General features: G+C 49.0%; 1 protein-coding gene across 3 annotated transcripts in view; it reads left to right on the forward strand.

Annotated features, from left to right (window-relative positions):
• Positions 1 to 16,051, forward strand: part of SIL1 (SIL1 nucleotide exchange factor) — a 292,256-nt gene extending 276,205 nt beyond the window's left edge. For all 3 annotated transcript variants that reach the window (XM_060008760.1, XM_060008758.1, XM_060008759.1), the window contains exons 8-10: positions 10,906 to 11,002; positions 11,447 to 11,611; positions 15,530 to 16,051. In XM_060008760.1, coding sequence (XP_059864743.1) covers positions 10,906 to 11,002; positions 11,447 to 11,611; positions 15,530 to 15,886 — 619 coding nt within the window. In that variant the 3' untranslated portion in view covers positions 15,887 to 16,051. The remainder of the gene's footprint in view (positions 1 to 10,905; positions 11,003 to 11,446; positions 11,612 to 15,529) is intronic.
• The last annotated feature ends 11,453 nt before the right edge of the window (positions 16,052 to 27,504 follow it).

Here is a 27,504-nt window from a genome sequence, read left to right on the forward strand (position 1 = left end):
ACCTTGTTGACCCCACCCTTGCTTCCCTCAAACTGTCTGAGACAATTACTGGGAGATGTTTGTTGAATAATTATAGGCCACAGATAATTTCTCTTTAGCTCTCTGTCTTCCATGTTCCCCACTCTGTGGCCTCCCTTTAGCCAGTTCTAATTAGCTTCTTTGATCCTTCCTTCCTGTCTCTCCCTCTAGCTTGTTAATTACATTTCTCCCCCATGAATTCTTCCTGTACTGGCTTTGCCTATCTAGCCAGAGGAGCTGAGAATGAGAATGTAGGGCCACTCAGTGGGAGGTGGTACATTCTTCTTTGTCCCCTACCACAGGTAACCCCTCGCTCTTCTGAGAAGCCTGAAAACCCAGGCACTCTGCCTTTCTTAGCAGAAAGGTAAAAATAGTAATTTTCATTAAAGAGTATAATGTGTTACGATAAAAACAACTATTATTTGAATGCTTGGTGTTTGTCAGGAAGTCTGCTAATCTCTATATATTATCACACTTCATCCTCACAACAATCTCATGAGATAAATATTATTAATCCCATTTTATAGATGAAGAAACTGAGGTCCAAAGAAGTTTAGTAACATATTGCAGTCATACAGCTTGAAAATGCTGGAACTAGGACTTGAACTCAGGTCTCTCTGACTCCAGAGCAGCTCTTACTCAGTAGTTTGCTTACTGAGTTTGGACTTTACGGTAAAACAAAAGTCCAGATCACTGGCTCCTAGCCCACCAAAAAACAGACACACCCTGGGGTAAGATGTCAGCTATTTACCCTCAGTGTAGAAGAGGCTTTTTTTGTTTAACATCTTTATTGGAGTATAATTGCTTTACAATGTTGTGTTAGTTTCTGCTGTATAACAAAGTGAATCAGCTATACATAAACATATATCCCCATATATCCTCCCTCTTGTGTCTCCCTCCCACCCTCCCTATCCCACCCCTCTAGGTGGTCACAAAGCACTGAGCTGATCTCCCCATAGGATGCAGCTGCTTCCCGCTAGCCATCTGTTTTACATTTGGCAGTGTATATATGTCCATGCCACTCTCTCACTTTGTCCCAGCTTACCCTTCCCCCTCCCCATGTCCTCAAGTCCATTCTCTACTTCTGCGTCTTTATTCCTGTCCTGCCCCTAGGTTCTTCAGAACCAGTTTTTTTTTTTTTTTTAAGATTCCATATATATGTGTTAGCATACGGTATTTGTTTTTCTCTTTCTGACTTACTTCACTCTGTATGACAGTCAGAAGAGGCTTTTTGAATTGAGATTATAAAACTTGGTGCAGAAGCAAGTTGGTGTGGTGCTATAGGTCTTTTGGGAAACCTCCTTCTGCAGAAAACAAGACTCTCATCAATTCTTGAATTGCTTTAATTCTTAACTCACTTTTCTGACAGTTTTATCTCTCAAAAGATTAAGGAAAAGGGCTTCACTGAAAATGTATTCTGAGCATCACGAAGGATCTCTTGGAGCTAGTGTGGGTTCCATGAAAATAGACTGATTTAAAGCTTAATATCCCTTCCTTCCTCCTGCCCTTCCTTCTACAGAATAGTACAACCATCTTACGCGTACCACTTGATGGCTTTTTTGAAGTGAACATACCCATGTAACTACCACCCGAGTCAAGAAATAGGGTTTTAACAGCACCCCAGAAGACTCTCATGCTCCCTCCTAATTCTAATTTCTTTTTTCAGGAAGATTTGCCAACCTAGGAGATTAGACCGCTGTTATAGACAAAGAGGGAATCTGCATTTCAGAAGCATTTGTCAGAATCTCATGATAATCAAATAGATCAGATAGAGAAATTGATGATCAAGTAGGTACAAATCCGCATGTCTTTAACAATCAGACCTAATAAAGGTTTGTTTATAAGTGGTTAAGTGTCAGCAGAGCCTTCACTGTAGTGATGTGCCAAAGAGATCATGTCAGACTCTGCCTGTCCAACCTGCATTCAGGTTCTCATGTGAGGGCATGGGGGCAGATGACACAGATTCGGAAGGGATAACCAACATGTTAGACAGAATGAAGATCCAGAAGAATAGCGACAGGCTAGGACGAAGGGCCCAGGTAGCAAAGCAACATTTAAAATTTTGTTATTATTCGATTTTTAATTTTATAAATTACCCATATTTGTGGTTTGGTTTTGTTTTGTTTTTTTAAAAAGTCTTACCACACAGGAACAAAAGTATGGTGTCAGTCCACCGAATCATTTGTAACTTGTTTTTTACCTTCTCTACTTGTATTCAGGGCCATTTTGGAGAACACTTGACTCATCAGAGGGTGATATGAACAGCCTGCAGGGATTTGACCTAGGCAGGCCCACTGTTGAGTCAGTTTTGTGACACTACTGCCAAAAACCTAGATGTGCCTCAGGTATTAGGGGCAGATGACCTTGGGTCAGCGTGGCTGGGCCCACTGAACTCTGGAGGAGTTGGCCCAGGGGGAGTCCTGTGGATAGGTGTGAATACCACCTCTGCAGGGATTTGTCAGTACGTGGGGCAGTGTCCCATAGAGCATTGTCAAGAAGGCAAAGGATTTCAGGAGTCACATGAAGAATGACTGCTGGATCCCATGAGGCTAGATTTGTGAGAGGGGATCTTTCTCTGGGCATTTGGCTTCTAAGGTTCAGAAGGGCTGACCTGTCAGGGCAGGTTCAGGTGACTCTACTTTGAGAGGGCAGATTCGGACCAGTGGATATAAGCTACATGAAAGCAGATTTTAGCTCGGTAACAGAAGACGTTTTTCTAGCAATTGGAAGAGTTTAAAGCTAACGTAAGGATGAGTCTCCCTACTGCTGTAATCTTCAACCTTGCAGCCAGTTATCAGACATGCTGTCTGGATAAAAGGTTGGGCATTGGATCTAGTTATCCCAAATGCTGGTTCTCAGATCAGTGCCAGGCCTCCTGGTAAGGCTCATGTGAAGCATTTGTGAAAAATCAGGTGTTTGAGCCCTATCTTCTGAGGCTGTGATTCAGTATGTGTAGGGTAAGGGTTAGAATCTGTTAGAATTTTCAGAAAGTGCCCGAAGTGCTCCTTGGAGAAATGGCTTATTCCACAGCAGGTGCAGGAAAAGTACTATATCTTGTACAAGAACATCTTGTGCCAAAAAGTATGGAGGTGCTCAAAGAATGATGGAAATGTGTCAGAAAGACACAGAAACCAACATGAAAAGGCTCTATTTTTTTTTTCAGATTTAATCAGGTATATTTTATATAATCATAGAACTGGATTATAACCCATAGATTAAATAAGAATCCATACTGATATAAATGAATGAATAAGTGAGGAAGAAGGAAAACTTCTTTTAGGTAGAGTGCCAACAAATACAGATAGAAGCAATGATGGAGTTTGAATATCATCCTTTGACAAACATCATGGTATTAATTATTTTAAATAAGAATTACTGATGAATGCCAGAACTAATGGGTGAAAGTTTGGTGAGGAACAGGCTGTCTTCATATCTTAAAGAGTCTCCTCACAAAATATTTATCAATTCAAAAGGGACAAATAATATCTTTATAGTGGAGAAATCTGGCAGACACCACCATGATCAAGTAATCAAAGTGAACACAGCTACTTGTGAGCCTGAATGACATCATGTGCCTCCTGATATGATGCACCGAGAAAGACAAGACATTGCTTTTGTGGCATTCTTGCCAACCTACACTACCTCAGTCTAATCAGGAAAAAACATCAAGTTCAGGCTGAGGGACATTCTACAACTGGCCTGTACTCTTCAAAACTGTCAATGTAAAAAGAAACCAAAAAACAAAAAAAAACTGTCAATGTAGTGAAAGACAAAGACAGGCTAAGGAAGGGTGTGTCAAGGTTAAAGGAGATTCAAAGACATGCTTCTCAATTCATCATGTAAGTCCTGGATTGGACCTTGGACCAAAATTATTTTTCTAAAAAGGATATTATTGGGACAGTTGGCAAAATCTGAATATCTATAGATCATGTATCAATGTTAATTTCCTGATTTTGATAACTGTGCTGTGGTTATGTTCTTAGGAAATACACACTTGATACATTTAAGGTAAAGTGGCATCAGATCTGCAACTTACTCTCAAATATTTCAGAAAAAATGTATAAACATACAGAGAGAAAATGAGAAAACGAATGTAGTAAAATGTTAACAGGTGACTCTTGATAGGAGTCTTTTTTTATTTTGCAACTTTTCTGTAGGTTATTTTTCTGTATAATTCTCTGTAGTAGTTTTTAAGTGCCCAGTCTGAAATGATTTAAGGGAGGGGGGAAATGCCCAAGGTGATTATGATGCAGAGCTATGTTTGAGAGCTACGAGATGTCAAGAAGATTCTTCAGTGCCCCTTCCTCTGCGGCCCCTTTGTCTCTCCAGAGGTAGAAAGATTATCATTCTGTGTGTTTGTGTCTGGAAAGAGGTTCTAGAGATACTGTTGTGAGCTTTATCATTGTGGTGAACTGTGGGTGTCCCACATTTGCTTAAATGACTGGCATCTGGTTGGGGACTGTATTTGAATGGGTCCAGTGATTCTCCTTCTTTTCTCCAGTGTTCAGATAGAACTTCTGAGGGGCCTAATGTGGTTCCCACCACAGCTAGGTGGTATGAAGCTTGTAACAGGCTGGATGTTTTGTTTCTCCTGGGGGCTTCACTTTCATGTGGAAGAGTTGTACTTGGCATTTATTTTTTTGGTGAACCTATTCTGTTTTTATTTAAGTTGGTAACTGTCCACATCTTGATTAACAGATGCTTAACCCTATTAATCCCTAGATGGCAGGCTACTATAGATCCCTAATGAACCTATTTCAGGAGTACACATCCTGCAAGTCCTTGTGTTTCACAGGTGATGAAGGCCACACGCTAGGGCACAAATAAGATGAGGCCATCGGAGAAGGAATCTTTCTCTCTGGGCAAGAAGATGAGCATGCACAGTGTCACCAGTCAGGATCACAAATGATTAAGCTTGTGGTGTGCCCCCTTTCCCTACTGCACAGCATCTTCGCAGAGAGCATTTCAGAACAATGGTAGCTTTTTCTTCTGTTATGAAGACAGAAGAAATAATAATTGTCCTACTTAGAAATATTGCAGGGACTCATGAGAGGGCACATACCCCATGTGTCTCATGTCCCCAGTGTGCCGTGGACAAGCCTGATATCTAGGTTTGGACTGAAACTCCGGATGACACAGGCTCTGCACCAGGGGTTTCACCTTAGTATTTCCTCAGCCCCCGTCGAACCGGTCAACCTAATCCTTATTTCCCGTCCTGAAACTCTGCCTTTTTGTTTTTCTCCTTTTCCACTGATTCAAACTCCCTTTTTAGCCCTTGTTGTTTTGATTCACCTGTGCACAGGATTTCTGTGCATTTCCTGTTTCTGTGCACACACCCTGGTGCCAGCAGTGCCTGCTTCATGGCCCTGTGCATTACAGAGGACCCCACACTGAAAAGGGCCTGTGTTTGATTTAATGCTCTGCCCTCACCATCTTGAAATTCCTAATAGCTTTAAGAACAACTAAATGTTCACATTTTCATGAACATTATGTAGTGAGTCCTGAGTGACAGGGAAGGAGGAGGGCAGCTTCTGAATCTGAAGTGGGCAGCATTCTCATGAGCCCCCCGGCCACCCTGAGATCAGCTCCACCACCTCCTCAATGCCGCCTAGACACTTGCTCAGCTTGGTTAGCTGAAATATGACCTCTGACCCTTGGCATATTGCCCACATCAGTCACCCTGACCCAGAGCGTTTGGTTTCTGCAAATGCAATCACTTCCATTTCTGCGTGCACCCCGCCAGCCCCCCGCCTTCAAGATTAACAGAGTAGCAGCTGCTGCCATCCCTCTGCACACAGACAGCTGACTCGCCTGCTGATTGTGAACATCCCAGTAATCCAAGTGCTAATGGTATTTATTCAGTCCAGCCAGCTTAGCCCTGAACAAGGTTTATTCTCATTTATCTCATTGGAGACGAGCTACGTCCTTAATATCCTTCTGTTGACTTTGAGCACACCAGCGCCACTGATGTCGCTGAGAGGCGTGCCAGGCCCCTGCCCTTCCAACTCACTCACATCCCCAGCTGTCAGGACACCCATCTTCCAGCCAGCAAGACACCCCTACCCCCACCCTCAGGCGTGGGCCACAGCTCCGGTCCTGAGTCTATAGGCTAGGAGGGGGATGAGGCCAGCATACATGTACCTGGGGCATCTGGGGTGAATAAAAGCAGTGTTCTCAAGGATATGGTCTGGCCTCTTTGTGTAGCAAACCCACTATAATTATAATCTTTCAGTCACAATGTATTGTCTAGCATTTTGGCACTCATTAGCTATTCTATCTTTAACTCAAGGTAGTTTTAGCTCTGCCTCACAGGTGAAGAAACTGAAGTGAAGGGTCTTGCCCAAGGTCATCAGCCATTGTTTACAGGATTCTCACCAAGAGTTCTCCAGACTTTCACCCTGGCACATTCTGTAGACCTCACTCTGAGCTATTTTGGGCATTTCTTCCCCCAAAACATAGCAGTGAGCGTTCAGAGCCCAAGGCTGAGCTGCCTGGAGAGAGAGGGGTTCTGAGAGCATGTTGGTGTCTGCCCCTCTAGGGCAGATTGCTCAAGAAAAGCCCTCCTCTGCTGTCCCTGCCTGGATGGACTGAGTGCCATCTGGAAATGCTAGCCTGGTTTTTCCTACCCTCCTGATGTGTTTCCTCAGCCTGTTTGACTGGGTGGTGCTAAAAGCCTTTTTTCGGAAGGGTATTGTATGGAACCCCTGATGTGTCCGTGGAGCCACTGAAGCCCTGAAGCCTGGGGTAGAGCTCAGAGTTACGTGAGTTCCCTCATTTACGCCAGTCAGGGTGTGGGCCCAGGGCTGCTAAGGCTGCACTTGGCCCCACTCAGCCATAGGCCCACATTTGGCCCATGGTCCTGCTCTACTTACCCAAGTTTTCAGGACTCTGCTGCAGGTGAAAAAGTAAATTCATTGCCTTATGAAAGTGATTTTCGCAAGTGGCAAAAGGCACCAGGCTTTCCCTTTTTCTCTCTGGTTTACTTCTCCTGTGTTTGAGTTCTATTCTTTCCTGCTCTAAATGGCTTCCCTCCATGGGGATGGTTTGGGTTGGGATGGGACCTGGCTGCTATTGGCATGGCTATAGGTGCTTCTGGCTTACAGCAGCCTACCTACCTTGTGAAGAAGAGAACTTCTCTGTCCTGACTCCAGTGTAGAAGACTGAAAAGCTCTGATTGCCAGTCCTCGGCAACCAACGGAGGGCCTGGTGGGGGGCAGATATGATGAGCCAGTATTGGGCCATAAGCCCTCCCTGCGGGGTTGGGACCTGCCCCCTCAGGACCACAAGGAGTGGAAGAGGCAGCCATCAGTGGAAGGGAAGAAAGGGGTGTCAGTGCCTGGTGAGGAAGAAAGGATGCTGGGCAGATACCGACACACACCACGTAACAGTCGGCCTGACCTGGGAATCGTGAGCTATGCCTGGCTCAGAGTGTCCCTCCAGCTCATCTCCCACCCTGGGGTCACTGTCCTGAGGCAGGCCCTTCTCCTGGGCCCTCTCTTGTGTCTTTATGCCCTAGAAGTGCTTGTTTCCAACTCCCCATTTTGCCTTGCGTGTGTCGAGGAAGGAGAAGCAGGAGCAGGTTCCGCTTGCTGGGCAGGGTATGGGTCCTGTGTCTCCTCATCCTCAGGCGCAGCCTGACCTGCCCTTGTGTCAGGAGTCAGCTGCACTCCTCAGCCCCGTTTTCTATGATTCTTCAGGGCAGCCTTCCACTGAATGGTCTGCTTGCCTCTCTGTACATGCTCATGCTGTTCCCTGAGCACATGCCTGTCTTCTGGTGCACAGGCTGTCTTCCTCACTTGTACTCCAGTCTTCTGCAGTCTCTCTTCTTCCAGGCAGCCCTCCTGGCTCTTCCAGACCAGACATTCTTTCTCTGAACCCCCACAGACCTTAGGTTCAGAGCCACCTGGTACAGCCTAAAAATTACATAGCCGTTCATTTATTCACTCTGAAACCTGTAAGTAGAATACGGTGGTGTGGTGTCTCTCCTATGTGTGGAGCCTGGCTTGTTGAGTGTTGAGTGGCAGAGAACAGGCTGAGTGTCCCCAAGGATCTGTTCTGCACGTGGGGCTTCTCTGAGCAACTGCCTGGACAGTGCCTTGCCTCTAGATCTTTCCTAGGACAGTGCTTTCTGGCCCTTTCTAACTCACATTGGGGCTCTGATAGACAAAATGCTGGGGAAGCCATATATCTTCTTGGCTTTTGGCATCTTTTGTTTACTCCCATTGGCTTATTCTTTCTCTGGAGGATCCTAGGAATTTGCCTACACAGTATGTGCCCTCGCCTTTTGCCCCTGGTAGTTTGTTTTCTTGTTTGTGCTGTGGTTCCCTTTGGGGTTTGAATCTTCTCTCCCCTTCTGCCAGGTGAAACCTGGGTGGGCAGAGTCCCAGTATTATTCATGTCTCTCCCCTCTCCCAATACTGCCCAAGTTAGTGACAGGGCTGCTACTCTGGGAGCTGCTTAGGCTGGGTCTCCTTGGAGGCCCCTCTGCTCCTGAGCTCTGAGCTTGTCTTTCGGGGTTAGCCAGGTGATTGTTTCTGGGTCTTGTTCTCAGCAGATCTGTAGACAAGGATGAAGCTTCACATGACGTCTTTGGAGGGCCTTGTCTGTGCTGCTCTGCAGGCCCACTGGGGATGGGGCTCCTAGGTGCTGTTCCCTGAGGCTGATGAGATGTTGGGCCTCACAGCCCCCCTTCCTTGGGAGACTGTGTTTGACGTTTGTGTGAATTTCTCAGCGTGGTCAACTTCTTTTCCTAGACCCTGCCTGTTGTGGGTGAGTGTTCCTCAGACACATGACGGCAGAGACAGCCCTAATTAACTCACGCTTTGATGAAGTAGCTGCCTTTCTCAAGGTGGGGGAGCAGGGGGCAGGGAAGAGGCTCAGCTCCATAATCCCTGCATTGGCGCCCACCTGCCTATCTGGAGAGGAGCTGTCAGCCTTCTTCCCCAGGGACCCCAGTGCATCTCCAGGCTGCTCCTCAGACACAAGTGAAGTTGCAGTGGGAAAGGCCGGCACCCACCCTGCGCATCCTTTTGCAGAGAAGATGCAGAGGGATGCAGGCGCCTCCCATTTTACAGCAGGAAAACTGGCTCCATGTGCTAAGTCTGCTTCGAACCTTGAAGCTGGGGCCTGGTAGGAGTAGTGGGTGGACCATCAAGGACTCACTTGGGCCCCATTACCATACCATCCAGCCAGCTTGTATGGGGTGCCTGCTGTGTGCCAGGCCCTCTCCTGTGAGCAGCAGTGTGCTCTCTCTCTTGTTACCTGCCTCCCCTTTTCTCTGGGTTTTGGATCAGGAATCGACTCTCTGATTTGTCTGTACTCTGCCGTACTCTCCAAGATGTTCTGAGGGCCCCCTGCTAAGATTGTGGGTTAGGAGAAACAGGTGCTTTTTGGGTCTCCAGGGTACTTTGTGGTGGCCATGCTAAGATAAGGCAGCCAGGGCCCAGAAGAGACTGGGTGCCCTCTGTGTGCTTGCTGTCTGGGTGAGGGTGACAGCCACTGTCTCACCTCTGGTCCAGCCTCTCCCCTTGCTGCTGGTCTCAGGCTTTTTACATGCCTGCCACCTTTCTTTTCTGAGGCCTCATACGCTGCCGATGAAGGAATCTTGACCTTCTTCGAAGGCCTAACTACACAGATCTCTGCGCTTGGCACTTGCTCCTTAATTCATCATCAGTTTGATCTTAGAAAGTAAGGGGTTCCCAGCCGTGTCCCTGTCTGGCACCCTGCCCTAGAGGAGGTCTCACCCTCCAGGACCCCCATCCTTTCATCCATGAGCGCTTTGCCTGAAATATTTGTTTAAAGCTCATCACTCTTTTTTTTTTTTTTTTTGTGGTACACGGGCCTCTCACTGCTGTGGCCTCTTCCGTTAAGGAGCACAGGCTCCGGACGCTCAGGCCCAGCGGGCATGGCTCACGGGCCCAGCTGCTCTGGGGCACGTGGGATCTTCCCAGTCCAGGGCATGAACCCGTGTCCCCTGCATCGGCAGGCGGATTCTCAACCACTGCGCCACCAGGGAAGCCCCAAGCTCATCACTCTTTCTCTAGCCCAGAATGGGGACTGGCGTTCCAGAGGCAGCTCTGGGTTCTTTGTGTTTCAGTGTTGCCCGTTTGTTGGTTGATGCAGTCAGTCATGGTTGTACACATATGTTGCTTCATTCACTCCTTACTCTCCAGGGCCCTACGCCATGGCAGACCCTGTGCTGAGTGCTGAGATACGGGGACAATCATAGTAGCTGCTGTCACATAGTGGAGAGTCCAGCAGGGAGGCAGCTGGGTTAGGATCTACTCAGGGATGCAAAGGCTCCCTGGATGTTGTTCTTTCTGCCTGCCTCCCTCCCATAAGTGTTTACTCTATACTGTCTGTGTGCTCCACCCAGGAGGAGAGAGAGAGGAAGGGGTCCCTGGCCCTGGAGCTACACACCCTGAAGGGAACAGATCGTTAGTGATTCCCCCAGAGTGTGATGCACCTGGGATCATGGAAGGGGGAAGCACGTAAGGCTGGCTTGAGGAGCGTGGAGGAAGGCTTTCCATAGGAGGGACACTGAAGTAGCACCTTCAGCATCAGAGGGATCTTAAAATGGTAGCGGTGATTTCCATTCCCAGATCACCCCAGCCCATTGGCTGATAGGGAGTGGACACTGGCCTGGGGCCCTTGGCCCTGTTGTCTGTGCCATAGGCCATTGTACCCAGGTGGACCTACACCAGTTTGTTTTTGTTTCCCCAGATAAGTTCTAGCTTGTCCAGAGTGGGAACACCCCCTGTGCACCTTGTTCCTCCCCAGGGATGGCTGCTGTGGTGGTAGCCCTCTTAACCTGGGTTGGGCCCAGGGGCGTGCCCCCAAGTTGGTGAGTAGGTGTAAAGTCCTGCTTTCCTGTGCTTCCCCCTCCAGCAACCCAAAGGTCCAGGTGGAGGCCATTGAGGGAGGAGCCTTGCAGAAGTTGCTGGTCGTTCTGGCCACGGAGCAGTCTCTCACTGCGAAGAAGAAGGTGCGTTTCTGCTGCCTTTTTCCCGCCCAGACCCCAGCACACCCGTGGAGCCTAAAAGACAAGGGTCCCTTTCCGGGTTGTACACGTCACCCTTGGGGGCCTGAGTGGCCATCCGCTGGGTGGCGTAGGGGGAGAGGTCCCTTTCACCTAAAGCAGCACAGCAGTATGTGAGGCTTCTGGAGGCCTGCTCCCACGGTGCAGTCTCAGGTTCAACACCCTGGTTTCCTGCCCTGGGCCTCCGTTTGTCCACTGGGTGGTGTTGAAGGTGTCTGATATCTCTCCTGGCTCTCACAGCCCTGGGTACTGGGGTGAGCTATACCCAAGGGTGGTGGTTGGGGCCAGGAAGAATGGGACCTGGGCTGGGGTAGCTGGGGCACCTCTGGGTGCTTGCCCCAAGGCCTAGTTTCTGTGGCCCCTCACCCATCTGGATCTGTGCCTCCCCAGGTTCTGTTTGCCCTGTGCTCCTTACTGCGACACTTCCCCTATGCCCAGCAGCAGTTCCTGAAGCTGGGGGGACTGCAGGTGCTGAGGAGTCTGGTCCAGGAGAAGGGCATGGAGGTGCTGGCCGTGCGCGTGGTCACTCTGCTCTACGACCTGGTCACTGAGAAGGTGAATGCCCAGGCCTGTCCTGCCTCCCGTGCACTTTGCTTTGTGTTTGTTTCTGGCCATTTGACCCTCCCCACTCCCCATATCTTCCATCCATTCCCTACATCCTCATAGCTGAGTGTCCTGAGCAAACATGCCAGCCCTGAGCTGGGCTGACAGGAATGCTGTGGAGCCCAGGATTTCTGAGATGTCAGGGCAGATGTCCTGTGGGAAGTGACTGCTGAGCTAAAACCTGAGGGCTGGTGAGGAGTGGGAGGGGAGGAGGGGGCACTGGCAGTGGTCAGGGGTTAGCATGATGAAGGGTCAGTGTGACCAGAAGCCAGAAACAGCCAGGATCAGCCCTTCATGGAATAAAAGGTCATTTGGCTGAAACCTAGGGTGCGGGTGACCAGGAGCAGCTGTGTCTGGGAGCCGTCACAGCAGCCAGGAGACTGAGGAGCCAGGGGCTGGAATGATGCTGAATCTTAAGATTCTAGAAACCTGGAGGTGCCTCCTCTGGGAGCTTTGGCTCTGGGCAGGGGCTCAGACTGGCTGCCACTGAAGGACCCAGGGACCCACGGGCTTGCCATCTGGGAGGAGACTTGGTCCCCAGCCCACTTTGGTGTTTTTGAGCCTGAGAAGTGTCTTAATTAAGGAGAGGCTAAAACCAGCCAGGGCTGATTCTTAATTCAGCTGCTGCAGAGCATTGGCAGGGTTTTCTCAGCTGCCTCTCTGGGGCCACACTCTCCCTACAGCCAACTGCGGATTAGTGGAGCAGGGCTGGGCAGCCGCTGGAAACCACTTCTGAATGTTGGAGGAAGAGGGGCCCAGCCCTTCCTCCCTGGCCCTCCCCTGCGCACCCCTCCCGCCAGGCCTCAGGCCAAGGATCAGGGTTGTCTGTTGCTGCTTTTCTCTCCACCTGTTGGCTTTTGTGTGTGTGCACTCACTCACTCTGTCTCTCTTGTCCTGTCTTGTCTTTCAGCCTCTCCCTCTCTCTCTCCCCCTCTCCCCCTTTCTCTTCCTCCACCCCTCTAAGCTGCAGAAACCCTGTTTCTCAGAACAGCAGGCAGCCATGTGGTCCTCATGTCCAATTAATAAGGCCAGGGCACAGCTGACATCCTGGGAGTGGGCCAGCAAGCCAGGGGAAGGACATGTACACAGGCTTGGCATTTCCCGGGAGAAACCTATCACTTTGCCCTTGTGACTTGGGTGTCTCTTTGCTGCCCCCAGCCCTGGCGTAGCGGGCACCGTGACTTTGCTTCATCCCTGGAGAGCTACCACTGGCAGTCTCACCAAGGCTGCCCTGGTGAGAGGCAGGCCCCTGAGTCAGCTGGCCCCGGAGCCGACCTTTGAGGCTTTGGGGTGCTGTGAAGATCAGGGAGGGAGTGGCGTCTCTCTGCAAACAGTATGGAGACAGCCATGCTCCTGCAGGTGGAGGACCGTGGAGGAGTTTCAGCCAGAGAGTGTTAGAACAGATGGCAGCCATACTTTACACTTGAGGCAGTCAGGGCTTCTTGTTCTTATGGTTTCTCAGAGAGAATAAAGAGCTAATCAAACTAGCCAAACCCATCTGGGGATGGGTCCAGAGCTGCCTGAAGGTAGAGGTGTGACAGGTTGCCAACCGGGGGGTGCCATGCACCTTGAGGGCATCTTTGGTGTCGGGAGGTAGCAGCTGAAGGCAGAATTCCCATGAGAGTATGGGACCACCTCTCAGATTGTTCGGGTCCTTGGCTCACCGGCTTACCCCTTCTGTGGTCTGCCAGACCCCAGGCATTTCTTCTTCTGTCCCTTGGCTCTTGGTGGGCCCTCCACTAAGAAACTGTGCCCTGACATCTGGGCTCCTGCAGAGCTGGGATGCCCTCCTGTGGTCATGAGCCCACGTCCTCTCGTGCCTTCTTGGAGCTGAAGGGCCGCAGGGGTGACCTGCCCGCTGGTTCCTTCCACAGGTGTTGACTGGGTATCTGCCCTGCCGGTGCTGTGCCAGCCCCATGATCCCTGCCCTCCTGGTGCTTTCAGGCAGACATTTATCAGAGAATCTCCTAGAGCATGTAGGCCCTGGAGGCTTATGATCAGGGCCCTAACCTCTTCTGGGGAGTCAAAGGAGGTGCTGAGTGAGAAATGAGGGGTGAGTCAAGTTGACTGTGGAGTCAGTGTTGGGTGAGAGGGTGCCTGGAAGTGGGAGCTGCACGTACATAGATCCTGGGGGAGAGTTGGTGTGACGGGTGCCAGAGTGAGGGCATGTGTGGGGAGGAGCCCAAGTGCAGGCAGGGCCAGATTCTGAAGAGCCTCCAAGTCCCAGTGAAGGGAGTCAGTCTTTATCATCAGAAATGCCAAGTTGTGAAGGGTTTGGGGCTGTGTCATTGTCTGCTGTCAGAGGACTGGAGGATGCAGGCTGGGAGCAGGAGGCAGGAGACTGCAAAAGTGCAGTGAGGAGCAGCGCCCATGGGGCAGAGAGCTGGGAGAACTGGGATGTGTTTGGAGGTGGAGCTGGCAGGACTTGGGAGTAGGTTAGGAAAGGACTACTCCATCCCTCTCAGCCTTTTCTGTCCCAGGATGCTGACCCCCCTCCTCACCTGCTTCCTCTGCCAGCTCCAACAAGCGCCACAGCCACCAGGTTCTCCACTGTGGCCCCTGATCTTTTTCTGGGCTTCCCTCTTGCCTTCCCTGTCATCTGCATGCCTCATCCTCCCCTGGAGTTAGGGCAGTGATTTCTTCTTTCTTCTTGCAAGTACATTTAGTACAACCAGTATGGGACATCTCTACCCATTGCCGACCCTCCATCTCTGCATAGCCTTCCTCTGACATTTGAAATAAGTTGGTAGACTCCTGGTGGCTTGCCGTGATCGTATAGTGATTAGTACTCTGCATTGTGAAATAAGTTGGTAACTTGTCGGGTTTCAGGTGTTTCCTCTGGCAGCCTGGCAGGATCGGTTCCCACCATATTCTGATGGGGCTGGGTTTCTGCACTTACCAGACACAGGCCATGCATGTGACTTCCTGCCCAAACTTTCCTCAACTCCCCAGGCCCTCAGCATAATGGCCAGGGACTCCCAGGGCTCCGAGCATTCTGGGCCCCAGCCTGGCCCTCGTGCCCCATCGACCATAACAGCCTGCTGGTCTTCAAACATGAGGTGGGCCCAGGCCTATTGTTGCAACCCTCCTGTGTCTGTGGACCCTACACCCTTATCCCCTTGGTCAACTCCCACAAGCCCCTCAAGGCTCAGGGACTTGCCAGCCTCCTCTGTCGCCCGTGCCCTAACTCCTGTGAGGGAGTGGATCTGTAGTTGTGGTGATGGTGATGTGATGCTGCTGCTGGTACAGCTAACGTTTGTTGATGGCGAAGCTCACATTGTGGGTGTGCTCTCTGTGCTGGGCACTGGCTGCATGGTCACTGTCCCACTGAGTTCTCCCAACAGTCCTGAAGGGGTTACGTCCTCTCCTCCACATAAGAGATGATGGCATTGGGTCTTAGGGAGGCAAAGTGCTAGCCCAAGGTCATTCCGTCATTCAGCTGTCAGTGGTGGAGCAGGAATTTGAATCCAGACTGTCTGCCTCCACACCACCCTGCTGGATGAAATGTATCATGATATTTAGGACTTACTCAGTTAATTTTTAATCTCCTGATAGATCCTGAGCTCCTTGAGGGCAGGGACCATGTCTCCATCTTGGTTTCTCCAGCACCTGGCACATTACACAGTTGTTTTTGATGAGTGGATGGATGGACAGATGGGTGGACATATGGATGGGCTGGAGAGCATGTGTGAAGCTATGAGTCCAGTTGGCCTTCTCCCATGAAGGGCCTTTGAGGCCCAAGGGGAAGGAGGAAGAGGGTGCAGACTCATGGGTCAGCCATGTGCCTTCGAGTCTAAAAGGCAGGGCTGACTGCTCTCTGTGTGTTCTCTCCCCTTCCCACACCCTGGCCCCTGGCCGTGTGGATGGCAGATGTTTGCTGAGGAGGAGGCCGAGCTGATGCGGGAGACGTCCCCAGAGAAGCTGCAGCAGTACCGCCAGGTGCACCTCCTGCCAGGCCTTCAGGAACAGGGCTGGTGCGAGATCACTGCCCACCTCCTGGCACTGCCAGAGCACGATGCCCGCGAAAAGGTGCTACAAACACTGGGTGCCCTCCTGGCCACCTGTCGGGACCGCTACCGTCAGGACCCGCAGCTCAACAGGACGCTGGTCATCCTCCAGGCTGAGTACCAGGCACTGGCTGCCCTGGAGCTCCAGGATGGCGAGGATGAGGGCTACTTCTGGGAACTCCTGGGCTCTATCAACAGCTTGCTGAAGGAGCTAAGATGAGGCTGCCCCTGCCACTGGGACTAGACCGGGATGCTGCTAGTGAGGCTGAGGGGCACCGGCTGGGGTGGGCTCTTCAGGGGATACCAGCTAGGAGGGAGGACTTCCCCACTGGGGCCTGGGCATCATCTGGGCAGTGCTGGCCTGGCCATTAAATGGAAGCATGAAGGCCATTGTCTGTCTGTTTACTGTGTGTCTGTGCAGACTGGGCACAGTGCTTTGGTGGTCTTTGGGTGATAGCGCCCTGAGGTCCCCTGGTGACGTGCTGGGTGGTCAGTCCAGGGCATCCAGTAACAGGCCCCGTGGGAAGGGTCTGGGCCCAGGAGTTGGAAAACCCCAGTTGGGACCCAGCTCTTTACCAGCCAGTGAGTGGCTCTGTGACTTTGGGAAGTCATTTAACTTCCCTGAGGCTGTTTCCTCATCTGTCAAAGGGGAATGCTATTAAATGAGAGAAAACATACATAAAGCACTACACCAGTGCCTGGCACTCGTGCTTGCCACCTCCTCACCCAGCTATGTCGGGAGGTCTGGGTAATCATCTCACTGCCCCCTTCATCCTGTGCCTACATATTAGTTTCAAGGCCACTGGCACTGGCAGAAGCCTGAGGGCATCTCCACACGCAGGGATGCCGTGTCAGCCCAGGCAGCTGATGGGCGAGGCTGGAGCTTTTGGTGCTGGGGCCTGGGTGGTGGGACTGCGGTGGCTCCGTGCCCTCTGGAGGCCTTTGGGTGTAGGCCTAACTCTGGGAGAGGAGTAATCTCGATAAAGCTGGTAGTGGGAGCCCAGGACTGCCAGGCCTACCTTACAGGGCAGAGGTGCTTCTCTGTGCCCTTGCCCCTCTTCTGTGTCCGTGGTGATCTGCACTGAGCTGGAGGAGGCGGCCTTGGAGGCAGGGGCAGCCGAGCCTGACAAGTCGCTGCTCCCACCCCAGAGAAGCCGGGAGCCTGCCTCAGGTTGCCATGGCAACCCCTGCTCTGGGCTTTCCTGATTTGGATTCTGGTGCGTTTGTTTTTCTGCCTTTCCCAATGCACCAGAGGCTCACTCCTGCTGCTCAGGCAGCCCCTCCCAGCCTCCATGTAGAAGTCTCCCCATCCTGGCCTTGCATGTAGAAATCTCAGCTTCACTGAGCTGAGGAGAAACTGAGGCCCAGAGAAACCTGGGGCAAGTTGGTGGCTTCCTTCCCTGCAGTCTCTTCGCTCGGCCTCAGACCCTCCCCTGCCCACCTCATGCCACAACACACAGGAAGCCTGGGAGTGCTGCTGGCTGCAGAGAGCTCTCCCAGGAGGGTGGGAGGAAATGGCCAGAGAGGCTAAATGATCTGCCTGAGATCACACAGGTTGTGAGTGGCAGAGCTGGAGTTTGCTGGGCTGACCATGCTGTGGAAAACTTAAATGTTTGGCTCAGAAGAGTATCATTTTAATTTGACAGGCCGTGGTGGGAGGGCCAGGAGAGATGGCAGAGCAGGGCAGGGTACAGAAAGGAAGTGTTGGGACCTGGCTAAGGCCAAGGTCAAGAGTCTCTTTAAAGAGGGTGTCAGGAGACTCTCAGGTGGATTTGAGAGAGGGGGAAGGTGAGACATAGGGGAATGGGGCTGCCCTGGCACATGGAGAGGGGGGAGCTTGGACTTGGGAATAAGTCTGGTCTGAGTCTCGGTCCTGGCAGAGGTGAGCACTGAGGCTGTAGGAGCAGGTGCACTATTGGGATGAGGGCTGACAGAAATGTGGGGAGCTGTGGAAGGAGGGCTTGTGAGGCCCCTGTGGTAGTATCAGGCTAGGACTGAGGATCCCCAGAGCCATTGAAGCTTCCGTAACCACCAGGGTCTGATCTGGGATATGGGAAGGGGTTCCCACGGAAGGAGTGACACTAGTAGAGGCCTAATTGAGGACCCCGGTATCTCTTCTGCCCTCAGGTATGCTGCATAAAATAGCATACCTGTAAAGCAGAAAGGAGATTTTGGGCCATGAACTCTTGGGGAGAGGGGACCCTGGGGCCGAGAAAAGAGCATATGGGAGGTGAGAGAGGGGAGCCAGACCAGTGCCAGGCTGCCACAGCCGCGTGATGGGACCGTTTCTCCCTTCTTCTCCACTTCACATACACACAGACAAGGCATCAGGGCGGGTGAAGCTTGGTCTGCAGTCTGTCTTCTCAGTGGCCTCATCTGGGTTCATCATGGGCCTCTGACTTCTTGGTCCTGGACCCTGAAGCAGACCTTCCAGGGACACAGGCAGCAGTGTGACCCAGGGCTCAGGCTCAGGCTGCATGGGTGTGGATTCTGGTTCTGCCACCCAGTTCATCAGTGATGGTTGTCTGCAGGTCTAGGAGGAGCCCTTTTCTGCCTTCCCTTTGGGTGCCATCCTGGGAACAGTGCCCAGGGAGTGTGACCTGGGCTTGAAGTTAGGCAGAAAGTGGTAATGGCGGGCGGGCATAGTGACCAGACTTGGGGTGATTCAGCTTCCTGCCAGGGCCTGGAAGCCGTTTATTTCTTCTCGCACCCCTGTCACGTGGTGGGGCCCCAAGGCTCTTGGCCTTCTGGAAAGGACTGGACTGAGAGCTCTGACTGGCTGACACCCTGTAGTCCCTGGATGATTGCTGGTTCCCTGCTCCTCAGCTGGGCTGAACCAGGCCCTCTGTGCAGGAGGCTGACAGGGGTGGGGAGTAGGGTGGGGGGCCTAGGTCCTCTCCCCATCCCTCAGCAGGCTTGGTCTTTATTAATCCACTTGTTAATCATTCTTTCATTCAAATTGTATTTGTTGAGCACTTACTCTGTGTTGGGCCCCCCTGGCCTGAGATTAGTAAATCACAGGCCCTGCCACCAGGGAGCTCACAGTCCGGTGGGGAAGCAGTTGAGCGTGACATATACTGTGGTAGGGGAAGCCTTGGTCAGTTGGAGCTGAGGAGACCCCTCACCTAGTTGAAGAGGTCAAGGAAGGCCTCCCAGAGCCAGTGGTAGCCAAGCTGTAGCCTGAAGGACATTTGAAGAGCAAGCCAAGTGGAGTGGGGAAAGGGTTTCCAGCCTGAAGGTAGAAGAAGGCCTGAGGTTGAGAGAGAGTGGTCCATTTGAGGAACCCAGAAGTTCACCATAGGTGGAGGAAGTGCCAGGGGTGAAGGGCCAGGTGGCCAAGGTGGAGCCACAGAAGTCAAGGGGACCATATTCTCCAGCAGCCTACCAGCCTTGCCAGGGAGTGCACCCTCGTCCCGATACAGCAGGGAGCAAGGGGTGAGTTTTAAGCATTCTCCTGGCTGCTGCTCAATTCATTTATTCAGTCCTTCATTCACAAACAAATCTGATTTAGGACTACTAGAAGCCAGGTGCTGTTCTAGGGCATGAAGTGGTAAGTGGAACAGTAGAGGTGTGTGTGGGGTAGACCCTGACTAATAAGTATGTAATATGATGTCCGACAGTGAGTGCTGAAAGCTATGAAGAAAAATAAAGCCTGAAATGGGGTTAAAGAGTGTCAGGGAAGGCCTCTCTGAGGAGGTGCTGTGTGAACAGAAGGAAGCGGGGCAGTGAGCCCTGTGGGGATCTGGGGAAGTGCTTTGTAGACCAAGGGAATATCAGAGGCAGGAACATGGCTGGGTGTTGGAAGAAAAGCAAGAGTCAGTGGAAGGGAGAATAGTAAGCAACATGGGGAGGGCAGATCCTGGCTGCTCTGGTAAGGACTTGAGCTTCTTTGCGATGGGAGCCATTGGAAAGTTGTGAGCAGAGGAGAGACCCGACGTGACTGACATTTTAGCAGGATCACTCATGTTGCTGTGGTGAGAATAGATGACATGGGCAGGAACGAAGCAGGAGGCCCATGCGGGGTGTGATGTAGAATCTAGGTGAGAGCTGATACGGTGTGAACCAGGGTGACGATAGAGAAGGTGGTGTGAAGTGGTCAGACTCCAGATGTGTTTTAAAGGTCAAGCTGAGAGGACTTGCTGACTGACTACATGTGGTGTGTGAGGAAAGAAGAGTCAAGGATGAAGCCCTACCCGGGGACTTGAGCAAACTGGTGTGTGGAGATGCTGTTTACAAAGTGGGAGGATAGAAGAGTAGGGGAAAAAAGATTGGGGCCTTGTGGTGGGTGTTGTTTTGACATGTTTGTATTGAGATATTGATTGGACATTCCAGTGGGGATGCTGAATAGGCAGCTGGAGAGAGTCTGGAGCTGAGGGAAGAGGCCACCTGTGAAGAGAGAAACTCAGAAGCAGTGTGTGATGGAGCTAGCTCATAGCAGTGTGTGAGGCATGCGGATATGAGAAACATTGTGAGCTGGTTGTGGAACACAGCCATTGTTAAAAATCAAATTGGGGGGCTTCCCTGGTGGCGCAGTGGTTGAGAGTACGCCTGCCGATGCAGGGGGCGTGGGTTTGTGCCACGGTCCGGGAGGATCCTGCGTGCCGCGGAGTGGCTGGGCCCGTGAGCCGTGGCCGCTGAGCCTGCGCGTCCGGAGCCTGTGCTCTGCAGTGGGAGAGGCCACAGCAGTGAGAGGCCCGCGTACCGCAAAAAAAAAAAAAAAAAAAAAAAAAAATCAAACTGGGGACTTCCCTGGCAGTCCAGTGGTTGAGACTTTGCCTTCCAGTGCAGGGGGTGCAGGTTCGATCCCTGGTTGGGGAGCTAAACTCCCACATGCCTCGCGGCCGAAAAACCAAAACATAAAATAGAGGCAATACTGTAACAAATTCAATAAAGACTTTAAAAATGGTCCACATCAAAAAAATCTTTAAAAAAATCAAATTGTATATACTTAAAATTAAATATTAAAAGAACAAAGGTAATTTTTAAAAACTAGTAAAAGAGCAAATTAAACCCAAAGAAAGCAGAAGAAAAGAAAATAATAAAGATAAAAGCAGAAACCAATAAAGTTGAAGACAGAAAAACTAAAGAAAATCAGTGAAATGAAAAGATGGTTCTTTGAAAAAGAATCCAATCAAAAAATGGGCAGAGGACCTAAATAGACATTTCTCCAAAGAAGACATACAGATGGCCAAGAGGCACATGAAAAGATGTTCAGCATTGGTAATTATTAGAGAAATGTAAATCAAAACTACAATGAGATATCACCTCACACCTGTCTGAATGTCTGTCATCAAAAAACCCACAAACAGGGACTTCGCTGATGGTCCAGTGGTTAAGACTTCACACTCCCAATGCAGGGGGCCCGGGTCTAATCCCCGGTAGGGGAACTACATGCTGCAACTAAGAGCCCTCATGCTGCAATGAAGATCCCGTGTGCCACAACTAAGACCCGGCACAGCCAAATAAATGTATATATTTTAAAAATCCACAAATGATAAATGCTGGAGAGGGTGTGGTGAAAGGGAACCCTCCTACACAGTTGGTGGGAATGTAAATTGATACAACCACTGTGGAGAACAGTATGGAGGTTCCTTAAAAAACTAAAAATAGAACTACCATATGATCCAGCAATCCCACTCCTGGGTGTATATCTGGAGAAAAACATGGTCCGAAAGGATACATGCACCCCAGTGTTCATTGCAGCACTGTTTACAGTAGCCAAGACATGGAAGCCACCTAAATGTCCATTGACAGAGGAATGGATAAAGAAGATGTGGTACATATATACAATGGAATATTACTCAGCCATTAAAAAAAGAACAAAATAATGCTATTTGCAGCAACATGGATGGACCGATGGACCTAGAGATTGTCATACTGAGTGACGTAAGTCAGACAGACAAAGAGGAATATTGTATATCACTTATATGCAGAATCTAAAAAAAAAATGATACAAATGAACTTATTTACAAAACCCAAACAAACTAACAGACTTAGAGAATGAACTTATGGTTACTGGGGGTGGTGGGGGGGAAGGGTTGGGCGGGGAGGGATAGTTAGGGAGTTTGGGATTGACTTGTACATGCTGCTATATTTAAAATGGATAACCAACAAGGACCTACTGTATTAGCACAGGAAACTCTGCTCAATATTATGTAACAACTTAAATGGTAAAAGAATTTGAAAAAGAATAGATGCATGTATATGTATAACTGAATCACTTTGCTGTACACCTGACACTAACAACATTGTTAATCAACTATACTCCAATATAAAATAAAAAGTAAAAGAGAAAAAAAAAAGAAAAGCACTTATTAGCCCAGCCGCTGAGGGGGCTTTCTGGGGGCTTATTGGTAAGAACATGAGGAGAAGCAACTGTCAGTCCGGGTAAAAGCTACCCTTTGCTAATACCTCTTGCCTTGGTAAAGGCGACACCTTTCTTAGGTGGTGGTTGGAGCAGCAGCCAGAGGAGATCAGCCTGCCCGTGGGCACCTGCACCACTGTTCCCTAGCAACGTGCTCTAGCGGCGATGGACTTTTATGCTGGCAGATGGAAGTCAGATCTTGGTTGGCAAAGCCTTCTCTCCGGAGAAGCTAAAACTCATAGAAAAGGTACATCTTAACTAAGGTGTAGTTGGACTTTATTCCTTTTATCTCACCTTGCCTGGTACAATAGGGTAATTAATCTATCATTTGTTTTGAGTATGTTTAATTTCTTTATTGGTTTATTAAGAGACATCCTGTATTCTCTTGGCTAGTGATATTATTATAATTCCCACAGTGAATTTATGTTAAATAAATTGCAAAGACAAAAAAAAAAAAAAGAATTACAGATCAGCATCCCTCATAAGTGATGAGGTTGGGGGTCTTGGGGTGGGGAGATCTTGGAGGCTGTGGTAAGTACTTCAGATTTTTCCGCAGTCCCTAGTAAAATCTTCAGTGCGAGCTCCTCGACAGAATATTAGCAAATTGAATGTAGCAGTATATAAAAAGATACATCATCACCAAGTGGCTGTTTATCCTGGGAATACAAGACTAGTTCAACTCAAATCACCACATAAATAGAGTAAAGAAGAAAAAGCCACATGATCATCCCAATAGATGCAGAAAGAACATTTGACAAAATTCAGTATCCATTCTTAATAAAAACTCTCAGCAAATCAGGAACTAAGGGAACTTCCTTAACCTGATGAAGGGAAACCACATAAAAACCTACAGCAAACCTCAATAGTCAAAGACTGACTTCTTTTTTTCTAAGATTGGGAACAAAGCAAGAATGCCGGCTCTCACCTCTCCTTTTCAATATCGTACAGGAAATCCTGGGCAGTGTGGTAAGGCAAGAAAATGAAATAAAAGGCATACTGAATGAAAAAGAAGAAATAAAACTGTCTCTATTCATAGATGACACAATTGTCAGTGTAAAAAAATCCCATGGAATGTACAAAAAACTCTCCTAGAAATACCAATACGTTTAACATGCTCCTGAGGTCAACATACAAAAATCAACTGTATTTCTATATACAACTGGGAATTGAATTTAAAAAACAAACATTTACAATAGCAGTGAAACAAATGAAATATGTATAAATCTAGTAAAGTAATATGCAGGGTTTTTATGCTGAAAACTACAAAACACTGATGAAAAAAAGTTAAAAAATCTAAATAGAGAGACACACTGTGTTCATGGGTTGGAAGACTTAATATTGTTAAGTCCGCCACCTAAATTGACCTATAGATTCATTGCAGTCCCAAGTAGGAATTTCTTAGATATCAAGAGTCTGATTTGAATATACAGAAATGCAAAGGAATTGGAATCGCTAAAACAACCTTGAAAAAGAGGAATACAGGACTTCCCTGTTGGCGCAGTAGATAAGAATATGCCTGCCAATGCAGGGGACACGGCTTCAAGCCCTGGTCCAGGAAGATCCCACATGCCGCGGAGCAGCTAAGCTCATGTGCCACAACTACTGAGCCTGCGCTCTAGAGCCTGCACGCCACAACTACTGAGCCAACGTGCCACAACTACTGAAGCCCGCATGCCTAGAGCCCGTGCTCCACAACAAGAGAAGCCACCGCAAGGAGAAGCCCACACACTGCAACAAAGAATAGCCCCCACTCGCCACAACTAGAGAAAGCCTGTGCACAGCAATGAAGACCCAATGCAGCCAAAAATAAAATTAAAACTTCTTTTAAAAAAAGAGGAATACATTTGGAGGACTCATACTAGTTGGTCCTAAGACTTACTACAAAGCTATAGTAATCAAGACAGTGTGGCATTGGTCAAAGAATAGACACATAAATCAATAAATCACAACAGAGTTCAGAAATAGACCCACACAAATATAGTTAATTGAGTTGACAGAGTGCAGAGACACTTCAGTGGAGAAAGATTCGTCTTCAATAAATGATGTAGCAACAACTGGACAGCCATGTTTTAGGAAATGAACCTTGACCTATACCTGTCATCTTATACAAAATTTAACTCAAAACCAAACATAGACCTAAATGAAAAATTATAAAACTTTTAGAAGAAAACAGGAAATAAATCTTTGTGACCTTGTGTTAGGCAGAGTTCTTAGCTACAACACCAGAAGCACAATTCATAAAGTTAAAAATTGATAAATTGAACAACATCAGAATTAGAAACTTGATCTGTGGAATTAAGAAAATAAAAAGACAAGCCAAAAACAGGGAGAAAATACTTGCAAATTATATATCTGACAAAGGTTTATATCCAGAATATATAAAGAATCCTCAAAACAAGAAAATAATCAACTCAGTTTAAAAAAATAAAGATTTGAAAAGACATTTCACCAAAGTAGATATACAAATGACAGATAAGCAAATGAAAAGATGCTCAGTGTCATTAGTTGTTAGGGAAATGCACATTAAAACCACAACGAGACATGGATAGACACCTATTAAAGCGGCTTAAAAAAAAACCCTGAACACAGCCTGACAATAGCACATGCTGGTGAGGATGCAGAGCAACTGGAATGCTCATATGTTATGGGGGGAACACAGATGATGTGTTTCTAAAGAAGAAAAAGCCACATGATCATCCCAATAGATGCAGAAAGAATATTTGACAAAATTCAATATCCATTCCTAATAAAAACTCTCAGCAAATTAGGAACAGAAGGGAACTTCCTTAACCTGATGAAGGGAAACCACATAGAAACCTATAGCAGACCTCAAACTCAATAGTCAAAGACTGACTTCTTTTTTTCTAAGATTGGGAACAAAGCAAGAACGCTGGCCACTATGGAAAACAGTTTGGTAGTTTCTTATAAAGTTCAACATGTTCTTATCATACAGAATCCCAGTCTCACTCCTAGGTATTTACCCAAGATAAATAAAAATCTTTGTTTATACAAAAACTTGTACATGAATATTTATATCAACTTTATTTGTAACAAAACTAGAAACAATTAAAATGTTCCTCATCTGGGGATGGATGGACCAATGTGGTAATCCATGCACTGCTTCTGCTCCACAGTGGGAAGGAATGGACTGCTGATGCCCACAGCAAACACATGGGTCTCAGATGCATGCTGCTGATTGAAAGAAGCCAGACTCAAAAGGCTGCAAATCTTTTGCTTTATTTATGTGACAGTCTGGAAAAGACAGAACTATAGGGAAAGCGTTTTGTCAGGACTTAGGGGACATTTCCACGACATTGGGGTAGCACAGGGGAATCTTGGGGAGGGCATTGGAACTGTTTTGTATCTTGGTTGTGGTGGTGGTTACACAACTCTACGCATGTGTCAAAACTCAGAATTGTGAACCAAAAAGAGTGAATCTTAATCCGTGTAAATTTATAGCTGAAAAATTTTAAGGTAATAAATATTCAGAACGTATCCTTTCCTAACGTTTGACTGTTATCTCTGCTCCTGAGATTACTTCCGTCTATTGCATCTAGTGGTGGAAACGCTTCTCTTCCTGTGCTTCTGTGCTTCTCTTCCCAGTTCCACCGTCAGGACACTGCGTGGGTAGCTGGAAATCTGATGTGGTGGGAGTATTTACACCATAGAAGTTGGGAAATGCTACAGACCAAGGCTTAATTTATTGTTTTGTTGATTGTCTAGACTTGAGAAAGTGATGATGAAAACGTTAATGCCAATTAAACTTAAAGTGTGTCATCTATACATAGCACAAAAAATTGAGGAAATTGTCTTACAGTATTTGACAACTAGTACTGATTCAGCAAAGAGGTCACTCACTGACAAACAAGTAAAATTCTCACACATATATTTCTGTTGTTTTACTTCCGTACTCCTTAAGGTAAACAAAAATATCAACCAATATTCATGTCAGAGTCAGACTGTTGGCTGCAACCATAGGTTGGCTATGGATGCAAGAGTTCAGCAAAAATCAAAGCCTCAGTGGAATTTAAAGAATATTGCATATTTTGTTATTTGGGAATTGTGTGCTATAATTCCTTTATAGGAGTAAAATGTATAACGAAATGTATGGTTATATATGCAGTCTCTCCCAACCCCACCCTGAAAAGCTGGTTGTTGCACATTATCCAGCAAACCACTGCTTAGGAATCACTGGAAACAAGGAAGAGAAGAGGACCAAGGTCAGAGGCCTGGACCAGCTCAACATTAGAGATCAAGAGAAAGAGCTGGTAAAGGATATCAGGAGCAGGGTAAGTGAAGGGTGTGGAGGTGGAAATCTAGCAAAAGTGTGACAGGGAAGGAGGGAGTGGCTGCCGGCTGCATGTGCTGCTGAGAGAAGGGCTGGACAGTGTAGGGAGAATGGTGGCCGGCTGTGGAGATGGGGTCTGAACACTCACCTGAGGAGCTCTGTGTAAGGGGAGGGGAGACATGGACTCAGAAAAGCTTTTTGTCTTTTTTTTTTTTAAACTCTGGGAGCTATCAGAACTTTTTGTGTGTGCTGATGAGAATGATCCGGGGGGAAGGAAAACTTGGCGAGGCAGGAAATGGAGGGGAGAATTGAGGGGTAAAATCCTTGAGTGGGCCAGGATCCAGTGACTAGTCAGGGGGTGGCCTTACCCAGGAGCCTGGAGAATTCCTGCATCCTGACAGGCAGAGTCCTGAGGACCCGTGCAGGGATGGGGCAGGTGTGGTGGGAGCGTGAGGGTGCTGCCGGCCTCCTTGAATCAGCCTCCTGGGAGGAAGACTGGGGGCACCAGCCCCTTTGCTGCTGTCTAGGGCTCCAGAGGGATGGTCAGAACCTGGGCTTTAGAGGGACTGGATCTTGCGGCTGGGAGGAGGGGCTGGGCGGCTTGTGAGCTGTGTAACTTGGGCTCCGTGCCTGAGTCAGTTCCCACAACTGTGAAGTTTGAGGGGCAAGAATAGCAGCAACACCTCACAGGCTGTAAACAAGCAACGGGGCGGGGGGGGGGGATGTGGGTAAAGGCCTGATGGGGGCCCTGGGTGTCCCCAGCATGTGGCCGCTCCTCCTTTCTTCTTGCAATGGGGTGGTGACCCTGGCCTGGCTGGAGAGCGGAAGCTGTGAGGATTAAGGCTGCAGAGGGGAGGTGGGGCCTTTGAAGTGTCTGCCTAGGCTCTGTGGGAGGCGCTGCAGGGCAGGGGGGAGGGCAGCTGGGCTCTGCCCACCCTGTGCACAGGTCGTGGCCAGAACAGGTGTGTGGGGCAGCCAGGCCCAGAATGCCAGGCTGATGAGGCGCCGTCCGGCAGGGAGCTGGCCAGGCCTCACCGGAGGAGGTGTCATGGAGGGAGATGATACTGAGGGTCACCGCTGCCCTGGCTGAGAAGCAAGAAGCCTCAGGATGCTGAGGGGAGACAGTTCTCTTGGCGGTAGCCAAGGGGCAGGAGCAAATCCCCCCAAGGACATGGTGAGGTGAGTC

This window comes from Delphinus delphis, chromosome 3, assembly GCF_949987515.2.
Source record: "Delphinus delphis chromosome 3, mDelDel1.2, whole genome shotgun sequence".
Taxonomy (NCBI): domain Eukaryota; kingdom Metazoa; phylum Chordata; class Mammalia; order Artiodactyla; family Delphinidae; genus Delphinus; species Delphinus delphis.